Raw genomic sequence first — 12532 nt, forward strand, 5'->3', positions numbered from 1 at the left:
CTGGTGGCTTTCTGTGGCTCTTCTGAGAGTCAGAGCAGCAGTGGCCGTATCCTAGCCTCTGTCTCAGAACAGAGAGATCGCAGTCTGTTCTCCGCTGAGCTCTCTGGCCACTTTAACTCTGTTTCTGTTGGTGATGTTAAAAACCCTGCAGCGGCCTGGGATGTGCGCCCCACAGCCACTCTCCCAGCCCTCGCTTCCAGGGCTGGCACGTTTCTGTCCTTTGTGCTTCTAACACCGCCAGCCGCCCCCAGTTCCCACACGCGCTTCCGAGCTCCCTGTTTCAGTGTGGTTCGTGCGCACTCTGGAGCGCTGGTTTTCAGTCTGGTCGCGCGCGTTCCCAGGCTCTCTGTCTCAGTCTGCATTCTCACAGGTGCGTCCGGCTGGCGAGTCTGGCTGGCTCCCCAGTGCAGGTGGCTACCGCTTCCCGGCGCCAACGCAGAGGCTCCCTCCCCCTTCCGTTTATCTTCCAATACCTGTGCACGGAGTCACGGCTCCCCACTTTGTATCTCAATACTCAGTGCTGGAGATGTTCATTTATAGGGATCCAGATGTATCTTCCTGCGTCTCAGGCTGATTCCACGGGTGTTCAGGATGGTCTGGTAGATATCCAGCTCGACTCAGGGGACCAGCTGAAGAAGGGGTCCCCTACTCCTCCACCATCTTTTTCCTTCCTCCTCAATATTTGTTGTTTCCTGTCTTATTAATTTTTTGCCATTCTAACTGGTGTATAATTTTTTTCCCGTTTTAGGCTTATTTATTTATTTTTTATTATATTCAGTTAGCCAACATATAGTATATCATTTGTTTTTAATGTAGTGTTCAACAATCATTAGTTGCATATAACACCCAGTGCTCATCACCACATGTGCCCTCCTTAATACCCATCACCCAGTGACCCCATCCCTCCACCCCTCCCTTCTGTAACCCTCAGTTTTTAAATTATCAGAATTATCTTTGTTTCCCCATTGATGGATACGGGCTGCTTTCATGCTGGTGTTTTCCGACAGCCCTGGGGGGGAGGGTTAGAACCTGCTTCAGATCTGTGCAGCTGGTTGTGGGCTGTCTCCTAATGGGGCTTTCCTGTAGGACAAAGGGAGAGAAGCAGCCAATTAGGTTTTTGGGATGGGTCTGAGAGCAAAGCCCTTCAGATGAGCTGCCTCCAGGGAAGAATGGACATTCTGTGGACTTTTAAAAATCTACTTCGTAGCATTAGCCTGAGGCTGTTGTTTGTCTGTAGAAGAGGAAAAGTTTATGACACTCTGATCCTCCGAAAGCAGTTCTCAAGGAAGCCCATCGAGCGCCAGGGCCCCTCTGGTGACCAGACTCCTGTCCTTGGTTCTTCCCTCAGGACTTTCATTCAGCCATGGCAGGCGGTGGGAGCAAATGCACCAGTTCACTCTCACGACGCTGCGGAACTTTGGGATGGGGAAGAGGAGCATGGAGGAGCGCGTCCAGAAGGAAGCCCAGCACCTGGTGCGGGCCCTCGCACAGACAGAGGGTTGGTTGACATGTGACCCTGGACATCTGGTGGGAAGTTAGGGTTACCTTCCCATGCTTCCCTGAGCCCAGCACCACCCCGCTGGGACCACCTTCCCTCTTTTCTATTTGGAAAGTGTAGACCATTCATGGAAATTTTCCTTACTTTTTGTAACCTTCCCTCTAACCAGCTCAGCCTGTGGACCCTGCCTTCATCCTCGTGTGTGCTCCCTGCAACATTATCTGCTCCATCCTCTTTAACGAGCACTTCGACTACCACGACGAGGAATTCCTGAAGCTGATTAGGTTACTGAATGAAAACCTTTCCATATTGAGCTCTTTCTGGGTGCAGGTAAAGCCAATTGTCTCTGGTTGTGAGATTACCCGCAGCTGGTCCCAGGGTTGAGCCGGAGTGCAGAGGCCCAGCCTGGGCAGCAGGGGAGGCAACAGGGAAGGGTGTGCGGGGGTGGGGGTGGAGGGGATGGAATGCAAGTGTCACTTACAGAGCACAGCTGAGGGCCCGTGGAGGGGCAGTCGGGCTTCCCTCTGCCAGCACATCTCCTCTGAGGTCCCCACAGGCTTCCCCAGCTCTTTGTAACACTGGCGGCAGTCCACGCTGAGATCCCGCACCCAGTAATGGGAAGGGGTGGGGTCCCCTGGAACAGAGGCTTCAAGACCACACAGCCCTCTCTTGACTTTTGAATCCTGGTGATGGAATGGGGGTGTGACTTTTCCCTACAGCTCTACAGTTTGTGGCCATCGTTCATTCACTATCTTCCTGGGAGACACCAGAAAGTTTTTAAAAACATTCAGAATATAATGGATTTCATTTTGGAGAGAGTAGCACAGCACCAAAGGACCCCGAAGCCTGTGCAGCCCCGGGACTACACCGACTGCTTCATCGAAAGGATGGAGGAGGTAGGTGGGGAGGCTGCCCTTGGAGCCGAGGTGTCGCCAGTCCCCTCGCGCTTCTGGGCTCCGCACGCTCCGGTCCAAGCCTGAAAACCCCTGTCTGGAAGCCCCTGGGCCTCCACAGTGTGTTTCTCCACCAAGGGGCTTACATGTGGAGCGTGTACGTTTCTCGAATGAACTGACTGGTGGCTGAGCGTTTCGCACCTGCTAGCGAAGTGACCGGAGTGCGACTGTTTGCAGCGAGGCGCTCCCCGGCTAGTCCTACAACTGTGGATAAACTGGCTGATACGCACGGTGACAGTTGGCCCCATCGCTGCTTGGGAGCCCAGGTCACCTTACTCTAATGCCTGAACAGATCCTGCCATGGGACAGATAATAAGCGCATTGGGGACGCTGAGCATGCTTATCTTTGTGTGAGTCCATGCATGCCAACCAGTGCTCGTGTCACGTTAATACACAAGCAGGTCCTGTTTTTTTATCTTTTCTTCAAGACTATGTCAAAAGTGAAATATCTCAAAGTGTATTTTCCACTATGCAAAATGTTAGAAATAATTTCTTTGCTGATTAAAAATTAGGTATCAAATGAAAATCACTTAAGCAAAAAAAAGACAAAAAAATAACCATTCATATACACAGTAAGTATTCAACCTCCTAAAGACTTATTACTGTTTCTAACCTGTATCTGTCTGTATTTAATAGAGGGCCTATTATGAAATCACGTATCTGATTACTCCATTATCTACAGGAAAAACACGATTCATATTCTGAATTTAATTCGGAGAACCTAGCAGCTGTTAGCTTAAATCTGTTCAGCGCTGGCACTGAGACAGTCAGCAGGACACTGTGGCTGGCACTGCTGACCCTGCTGAAACACCCAGAGGTGGAAAGTGAGTGGGGTGCTTCCTGCTGGGGGGCTGATACGGGGGGAAGAAGACAGCATCCCAGTTCTTCAACACAGTTATTTCTTCCATGTATCTTATTCATGTACTAGCTTTCCTTGATTAAAAGTTAATTAACACAGGTCCATCTTGTAAAAATTGGAAAATACAGAAAATTATGTAGACAAATTTTTAAAAATTCAGTTAAGTACTCATATCCAGATAAAATTTATTCTTACATTTGGACAGCCTCCTGACTAACCCTTTTTTTGTGTGCATATGCACATTTTGCAAGTAATTGGAATTTTACTGCATTGAACCTTTTTTTTTTCACTTAGTAATATATTATGGGTTTGTTTACACATTATTAGGTTTTCTTTACTTTTTCATCTTTTTTTTTTTTAGGAAGAGTTTTTTTTTTTAACTTAAATTCAATTAGCCAAGGTATAGTACATTGTTGGTTTTTGATGTAACGTTCAATGATTCATCAGTTCAGCATAACACCCAGTGCTCATCACATCACCTGCCCTCCTTAATACCCATCACCCAGTTACCCCATCTCCTACCCACCTCCCTTTCCACAACCCTGTTTGTTTCCTGGAGTCAAGAGACTCAGATGGTTTATCTTCCTCTCTGAATTCTTCCCATTCAGTTTTCCCTTCCTTCCCCTATGGTCCTCTGTGCTATTCCTTAAGTTCCACATATGAGTGAAACCATATGATAATTGTCTTTCTCTGCTTGACTTATTTCACTTAGCATAATCTCCTGTAGTTCCATCCATGTTGATGCAAATGGTGGGTATTCATCATTTCTGTTGGCTGAGTAATATTCCATTGCATATATGGACCACATCTTCTTTATCCATTCATCTGTTGAAGGGCATCTTGGCTCTTTCCACAGTTTGGCTATTGTGGACATTGCTGTTATGAACATTGGGTTTTCTTATAAAATATTATTTTAAATTAGTATGTAATTTTTCATACTGAGGCATACCATAATTTATTTAACTATTTGTGAAAATTTTGTTTTATATTTTTTGCTATGTCACACATAATTTGAAAAAAGTCATCGTACCAAAAATTGTATATGCACTTGGTATGGCCTTAGGATAAATTTTTAGAAATTGAACTGCTATGTTAACAGGAATGAAAAACTGAAATAACTTTTGATCATCATTTCCAAATTTTGATGTGTACTTTGGAAATCCCTGTATATACATGCTGTCCTATAAAAGTAGGCAATAAATAAACTGGAATATTTAATCGTGATGAAGATGAAATGAAATGGCATAAATAATTTTTTGAGCAGAGAAAGAGGAAGGAATTAGTTTCTGAACCTCAAACCTCATTTCTCACGTGAGGGTAGGCATGTGACACACCTGTCCCACCCGTGTTGCCCATCGGCTCTGTGGCTCAGGACAGGCATGTGCATTCTCAATCCAGTCTCCCCCTTGGTACAAAGCAGCACAAAGTGAGAGCTTAGGGCCCATCTCCAGTGCTTCTGTGTTCTCTGGAGCTATTTCATAAAATTAGAATAGCTGTCTCTTGAAAGTTCTAAGGAAATCAGCACTTTCTTGGCTTAGGAAGTTTTGTTCCAAAAGCAATGTGTGGTTATAATGAAACAGTCTTGGTTTCAATCCTGGCTCCAAAGTAGGATAGAGCCTCCATGAGGTTATTTGATGTCCCTGAATTGTAGTTGTTTCCTCTTCAAAACAAGAATATTGGGCACCTGGGTGGCTCAGTTGGTTAAACATCTGCCTTCGGCTCAATTCATGATCCCAGGGTCCTGGAATCGAGCCCCGTGTGGGGCTCCCCACTCAGCAGGGAGCCTGCTTCTCTCTCTCCCTCTGCCCCTCCCCACTCCCCCATTCCCCACTTGTGCTCTCTCGAGTGTGTGCTCTCTCTCAAATAAATAAATAAAATCTTAAAAAAAACCCCAAGAATATTAAAACCTACCCTAGAGTGTTGTTGAGAGGAACAGGTTTCTAGCCGATTGTCTCTAAAGAGGTACTTAGTCAGAATTTTCCCCTCCACTTCTCATAAATGTTCAGAATAATGGTTGCTGGTGACATCTTAGTCTTCTGGAGACAGCATTTTCTGTGTTCTCAGCTTGCAAAGATCCGTGTGGCACTAAATGGTTGTAACCCTGCCCTCTTAATTCTGGCAAACAATACGTGAACGATTCGGGCACGGACAGGGTCACCCTGCAGAGGGTCCTGAGCACATCCTGCCTTACAGGCAATTTCAGTCAAACCAAACATGTTCTTACCACAGCTTCACACAGCATGACGTACAGAAGGGAATGCTTTGCTTTGTGAGTTTGTAGGGTTGAGTTTCCGTACCCCTGTAGCTCAGTTTCGGATGACATTTCAGGCTGTCATCTGGATGACTTATGCGTGACACTATTGTTTCATGTAGGCAGAGTTCACGAGGAAATTGACAGAGTGGTGGGCCGGGACCGGGTCCCCTGCATGAAGGACAGAGCCCAGATGCCCTACACAGATGCCGTGGTGCATGAGGTCCAGAGATGCATCAATCTCGTCCCCTCCAATCTGCCTCATGTTGTGATTCAGGAAACCAAATTCAGACAGTTCTTCCTTCCTAAGGTCAGTCATCTTCCTCCTTTAATTTTTTAAAATTATGACAATTAAGTGCCTGATTTTTTAATTTTATGGGAAGTAGATTTCTATTAGCCCCATTGGCTGACTCTGTGTAAGTAAAAACTTTACAAAAAATTATTTTTTACTTAAGAGGCATTTAAGTAATCATGGTCAGAATTGTTTTATATCTTTTTTTAAAAGATTTTATTTATTTATTTGATAGAGATAGAGACAGCCAGCGAGAGAGGGAACACAAGCAGGGGGAGTGGGAAGAGGAAGAAGCAGGCTCATAGCAGAGGAGCCTGACGTGGGGCTCAATCCCATAATGCCGGGATCACGCCCTGAGCCGAAGGCAGACATTTAACCGCTGCGCCACCCAGGCGCCCCAGAATTGTTTTATATCTTAAAAGATAGGAGAAAAAATATTTGGGACCATTTTTATTCCAGAAATTTCATAATTTCCATTATAATTTGCACCGAAACAGTACTTAAATAAAACTCCTCTAGAATGCTAGTGAGATAGACCTAAGGAAAAGAAAAGGAATATTGGAAAAGAGAATGGAAAGACTGAAGCCTAATAAGTAAATGATGAAATTAGAAGGTAGAGAAAGAATAACAGTGCAGACACTAAGAGAGCACAAATGAAGTCATAATACCAAAAAGAAAATAATGATGAAAAAAATAAATAAGATCTAGATTCAGGGGAAGATTGTTAAAATAACAAACCTCTAGAGAGACTGATTAAGAACAAAAGAGTTGAGGGAATAAGTCAAATAATCAACTAAAAAAACCAGAAATTCTTATAAAAATTGGAATATATTTGGATTTAAACAACAGTAAGATATAAAAGGAAAATTACATGGACAGCAAGAAGGGAATTGAAAACAAATGCATGCTGCAGAACTCTTCTGTTTTATTTAGGAACAAATATAATATTTTTTGATAAAAATTTATGATCTTAAATTCATATGATAGAAAAGATGGGTTAGGTACATCAGCAATGGTGAAACACAAATTATTTTGTATTTATTTAAAGAATATCCATTTAAAATGGAGTCAAAAATTATAAGAAATAAAGTTATAGGAATTAATCTAACAAAATCTGTGCAGGACATTTGTGGAGAAAATTAACAAGCTATTGAAGGGCATAAAGAAGACCTAAATAAATAGGGAATTTTTGATATGTTAGTAGAGAAAAACCAACACCAAGATGACATTTTTCCCATATTAATCTATAAATTCATTTCAATTCAAATAAAATTTTGAACAGTGTTTTCCATGGAACACAACAAGAATATAGTAGAGTCATATAGAATGAAAACATGCCCAAGAAAAGCCACACAGATTTTTAAAAAGATAACAGTGATAATATTAAGTCAATGTCAGTGTTGGATATTGTGATTGTTTCAAATACTGGGGTTTCCCCCATGGAACAGAGTAGGGAGCCTAGAAGGAGACCCACACCAGTGTGTGTTATGAGGGGATATTATAAATTAGGGAAGGAAAATCCTGTTTAGTAAATGATGATAGAAAAAAATATCAAGTCCCTACCTCACAGAAAAAGTATTTCTGGAAATATTAAGTACGTTCATGTAAAAAGTAAATTTAATTCATTTATAATTATAGATGGGAGAATATTTTTTATGATATTGGGGCAGGAAAAGCCTTCTTAAACACAATGGAAATGGCATGATCCTGAAGAAAACATGGCCAAATGTGATTCTATTAAAAGGGAAAGTGTTCTGTAGAACAAAAGGGAACACAAGGCCGAAGCTAAAGACCGTGGAAAACTAACGGCAGTGCAGATAATTGACAAATAAATTACTTCTTAATTATGTAAAGACCTCCCAAAGTCATAAGGAAATACAACACAGAACAAGGAACAGATGAACGAAACATAAAACTAAGAAATTCACAGACTAGAATACCTATAGGGTCAGTATGTGTATGGAAAGATATTCAAGCTTACTAGTAAGTGCAAATTAAAACTGTAAGTATGGTCTATAATGCCCCAATTAGCTTTTAAAATTTTTATTCCAGTAAAACCAACTTTGGTAAAAATGTGGGTGATTCACATGGATACAGGCTTTGAGAGATCCTAGCAGCTAGGAGCCAGAGATTTGACCCCCATGGGCAATAATGGTGTGGCGGTCCATGTGAGGCAGGGGCTAGACCTGACCCCAGAATGAAGATGGTGGGCTCTATGAGACTCAGAATTCCTCTCACAACAAGCACAAAGGAGAATCATCACTGCCAAGGATTCTGGGTAAGGAAAAAGCCCAGTCCTATGCCATGCCTAGGCTTGGAAACAAACATTTCACTGATATTAGGGTGCAGAACTCACAAACAGTGGATATGCGCGCGCACACACACACACACACACCTTGTACATAAGTGTCTACGGCAGCATTCTTTGTGGTAGCCAAAAAAATGGAAACAACCCAAATGTCCACAACTCACGAATAGATTAAAAAGAAGTGGTCTATCCATACAATGGAATTTTATTCAGTCATAAAAGGACTGATGTACTGATTCATGTTACAACACATATAAACCTTAAAAATAATATGCTAAGTGAGAGAAGCAAGACCACAGGATGCATATCATATGATTTCATTTATATGAAATGTCTGGATTAGGAAATCCATAAAGCCAGATATTAGACTAGTGTTTCCTAGGTTTGGAAGTCAAGAGGAATGGGGAACAAGGGTTTCTTTGGGTTGAATAAAATGTTTAAAATTAGGCGATGGTTACACAACTCTGTGGATATGCTAAAACCAATGAAGTGTATGCTTTAAAAGGTTAGATTTTATATGTAACTCATATCCCAATAATGCTGTTATTTAAATACATATGTAGTTATTTTAAATTTTAAAGGGTAATAGTCGGTCTAAACAGCATAATGAATCTATTATACGCAGCTGAGGAGAGAAATAACGTCCTGACAGATCCGGGGAAGACTATTCAGGATGCACTGCAGGGAAATAAAGGGAAAAACGGTATGAGAGGAGGCTCTGAGACATGGAGGTGGGAAGGGCAAATTGCAATATTATTGTGAGATTTACAAAATAAAGAGAATGTAGAAGAGACAATATTTTAAAAGACAGTGTATTTTGTGACTTAATTTTTTTCAAAAAAACAAGCCTATACCCAATTATCGCTTGCATAACCCTCCAATTTACACTGTTCTCATCACTTTGTGTTTCCTCGAGCACAGCCTTCTCCTAAAGCAGTGTCTTTTGCAGCTGCATATTTACACATACAATATGTACCAGCATCATAGTTCACATCTTTGCTCAGAAAAAGAGAAGTATCGTCTACTCAACTATAACGGTTTGCTTTTGAACAACATCTGTCTTCTCTTTCAGTTCTTTACTAACTGTTGTGGCTCCATTTGTAACCCTTAATAAGTAATTTTGCTTTTCATTAAAAAGTATCAAACATAAAATGTCTTGAATTTAGTTCTGCTGTAAATAGGTTCACAAAATTTCCCTCTCTCAGTAATATTTTCTGTTATTATCTTTCAAGGTTTGCCTTGGCTCTGGGAACTGGCTTTGTGTGGGATGAAGGCAGATCCAAAGATGTGTGTTTTAGAGTCTGTGCTTACACAGTGGAAATGCCAGGGAAGCCTTAGGGTCTATTTTGCTTCCATGGCCTGGACCAGTGTCTTATCCATTTGCTTGGAAACTCCAGCATCAGTTGCCACCTGACTACCCCAAATGTGCCATTTGCCCCTGACCTATTCCTCCCACAGATGCAGGGAATGCTGTGGATACAGCATCGTGACAAGAGCCATTGCCCTCAGAGTCATCCCATCTTCCAGCAATTGACACTGGACTCTCTGGAAAGAAGTTTCTTATTTAACTATTAGATGTTCTTGGTTTTAGGGCACAACTGTGTTCCCATTGCTCTCCTCTGTCTTGTATGACAGTAAAGAGTTTGCGAACCCACAAAGGTTTGACCCGAACCATTTTCTGGATAAAAATGGAAACTTTCGGAAGAGTGACTTCTTCATCCCCTTCTCTATTGGTAAATAAATCTCCACGTTTCTGACCATCTATCAATTTAATCCATTAAAATGGAATCACAGATAAATCAATTCAGTATATTTTAAAATATATTTTATAACAAAATGATTGTGGAAATGATTATGAAATGATTTTCATTTGTCCCTGTAATATATGGCAATCTAGAAAAACAGTAATGAAAAAATCAAATTATTTCTAAACACACGACATTAATCTCCAGATTGTGAAGGAGATTGCCCCTCTAGCTCAATGTGAACTTTTCTGAAAACAATACTCATGTCACTTCCCTCTGGTACCTGGAGATGATCACCCGGGGGAGCTTCCTGTCCCGTCATTCTGATGGGTAACCTGCAGACAGCAGGCTCCAGGTCTCAACCATCCTTGGTGGGCAAAGAACAGAACTCTGTATGATAAAAATTTCCATTTTCCTTTGTCAATCTTCACATAAGTCAATTAATAAAATGATTTTTGCTTCCAGGAAAATGGGCATGTCTTGGAGAAGGTCTTGCACGAATGGAGATATTTTTATTCCTGACCACCACTCTGCAAAATTTTACCTTAAAGCCTGTTGTTGATCAAAGGGAACTGAGCACTGACCCAGTCTATAATGGGTTATTGAGAATTATTCCAGCTTCCAAACTCTGCTTCTTACCCAGACCAAAATAAACAAGAGGAAAGGAGGAGAGTCAATCAAGCAAAATCTCTTTCTACGCATGGGCGTTAGCACCACAGGTTAAAAAACCCTACAAGATATATTTCCTTAATGCAATCAGAGCTCACATAGAATAGATGTTCATTGGATATTAAGTAATTGCTGGTGTAAACAACTTCAGTCCTATTTATGACAAATCACGATTGGGTGTGAACCTCGTTCACAAGTCTCTTTATAACATGGAAGATATTCCCTGGCATGAGTGCACTTCACCAAGGGAAAGCTATTAGGAAAATGTGATTTCTGCTTCCACCAAGAATGTAGAAACTAATGAGTATTACCCTAATGACAAGAAAGAGCCAGACAAACCACAGGTCAAACTTTCCTTACCCTCACAGAGCTATGAAGCAGCCTAAAATCCTTGGAGGGACAGAGCCCTCTAAAGGGGAGCAGGGAGGAAGCCATAATGTGGACAGGAAGAAGTCTGCCCAAATGCTAATGAATTGCCAGAGCCCAAGTTTGGGCTAGAATGCTGGGTGGCTTGGACAGGAAAGGGAGGGGGCTTTCATTCTCTTGCCAGAAGCTTACAAGAAAGATGAGGTCAGGCAAAGCTAAGGAAGAGTGCTCTAAGTGATGCAGATATGCAAGAGGGACTGAGCTGTGTGGATCTGGCGTGAAACCACCACCTACCTAACGCTTCTTCCTCAAGATGCCGAAGTTGTGAGGAAAGGTGCAGGCAATGACCCAGTGCTCCTGGAGACAGATAGAAGCAAAAGCCCTGTGCCCTTGAGGGCAGGGCAGGAAGACTTGCTGGGCCCAGGATGCTATACTGAAACCAAGCCCTGAGGGAGAGCGAGTTGTGTGGCAGGCATCTTACGCCCGAGCAGCATGGGCACCAGAGGGAAGAGGGACAGGAACACCCTGCCCAGGTGCAAAAGCGTGCACAGGGCTGAGATGGATTAGAACACAGAGGATTGTCTGCCCCTCACTATGAGCCCAGAACCTGTAACAAGCAGCCATCCACGACAGGAGAGACGCAAGAACAATGGAGAAGGTCGGACCTGGCACAAGCAAGCTGCAGTGGCTGAAAGCTAAGTATGGACACTAAACCTGAACTAAAGGCATCCCAACACCCCAGCCTTGTGCCCTATGCCCAAGGTGGTGAAATGACTCTCCTGCAGGAATTTGAAGTCTTGGCACAAAAGAAGTAATGCTAACAACAAATACCAAATTTAGCTCAACTCTTGTCTGGATTGTTTCAACTTTCCACATCAATGGCTTGACAGAGTAAGAGTCATGCCCATTTCCAGGATAATTACTATTTACCTCAGTTTTTCCTGTTCCACGCATGATGCTCAGCATTGAATTTAAAGAAATTATACACACAAAATAGCAAGGAAAAGACTATGACACTCAAAAGACAAATCAATAGGACCGGTTCAGAAATGACAGAGATGTTGGAACTCTTAGACAAGGACCTTAAAACCAAAGATCTAGTGGAAAGTGGAAAGCATGCATGAGAAGATGGAAGAGCAGTGATGGGAAATATAAAATCAGAATCAAGTGGAAATGCTAGAAATAAACATCCTGACATCAGCAATGAAAATCCTTGATGGTCTCATCAGTTGCCCCAGTGGGGGAGAGACTTGTGGTTAATGCCAGGTATGCTCTTTCTAAGAATACCATATCATTATCCAAGTCCCCATACTTAATGTCTTCATCTTATAATAAAGTCTGATAATGTTGAAGTTAATTTACTAGGAGAATATTTTTTTAAACACATTATTTTGTGCCTTTAAAAGCATATTGGGGGAGTGAGGAGTCCAGGGTGGCTGAAGAGTAGGAACCTTAGTTTCATCTGGTCCAAGGAATTCACCTAGATAACTATCAGATCATTCTGAACACCTGCGAACTCAACCAGGGATCTAAGAAAATAGCTGCAACTCTACAAATAGAAAAGTGACCACTTTCTGCAAGGTAGGATATG

The 12532-nt window shown here is 42.2% G+C and overlaps 1 protein-coding gene across 2 annotated transcripts in view; it reads left to right on the forward strand.

The window, feature by feature from the left end:
- The window catches only part of LOC100468534 (cytochrome P450 2C23-like), a 20470-nt gene extending 8208 nt beyond the window's left edge, over positions 1-12262 (forward strand). The window contains exons 4-10 of one of the 2 annotated variants that reach the window (XM_019809407.2): positions 1349-1498; positions 1668-1828; positions 2218-2394; positions 3134-3275; positions 5684-5871; positions 9753-9894; positions 10372-12262. In XM_019809407.2, coding sequence (XP_019664966.2) covers positions 1349-1498; positions 1668-1828; positions 2218-2394; positions 3134-3275; positions 5684-5871; positions 9753-9894; positions 10372-10559 — 1148 coding nt within the window. In that variant the 3' untranslated portion in view covers positions 10560-12262. The remainder of the gene's footprint in view (positions 1-1348; positions 1499-1667; positions 1829-2217; positions 2395-3133; positions 3276-5683; positions 5872-9752; positions 9895-10371) is intronic. The other variant, XM_019809406.2, reaches the window with a different exon arrangement.
- Positions 12263-12532: the final 270 nt, after the last annotated feature.

The sequence above is a fragment of the Ailuropoda melanoleuca genome, chromosome 6 (genome assembly GCF_002007445.2).
Source record: "Ailuropoda melanoleuca isolate Jingjing chromosome 6, ASM200744v2, whole genome shotgun sequence".
Lineage (NCBI taxonomy): Eukaryota > Metazoa > Chordata > Mammalia > Carnivora > Ursidae > Ailuropoda > Ailuropoda melanoleuca.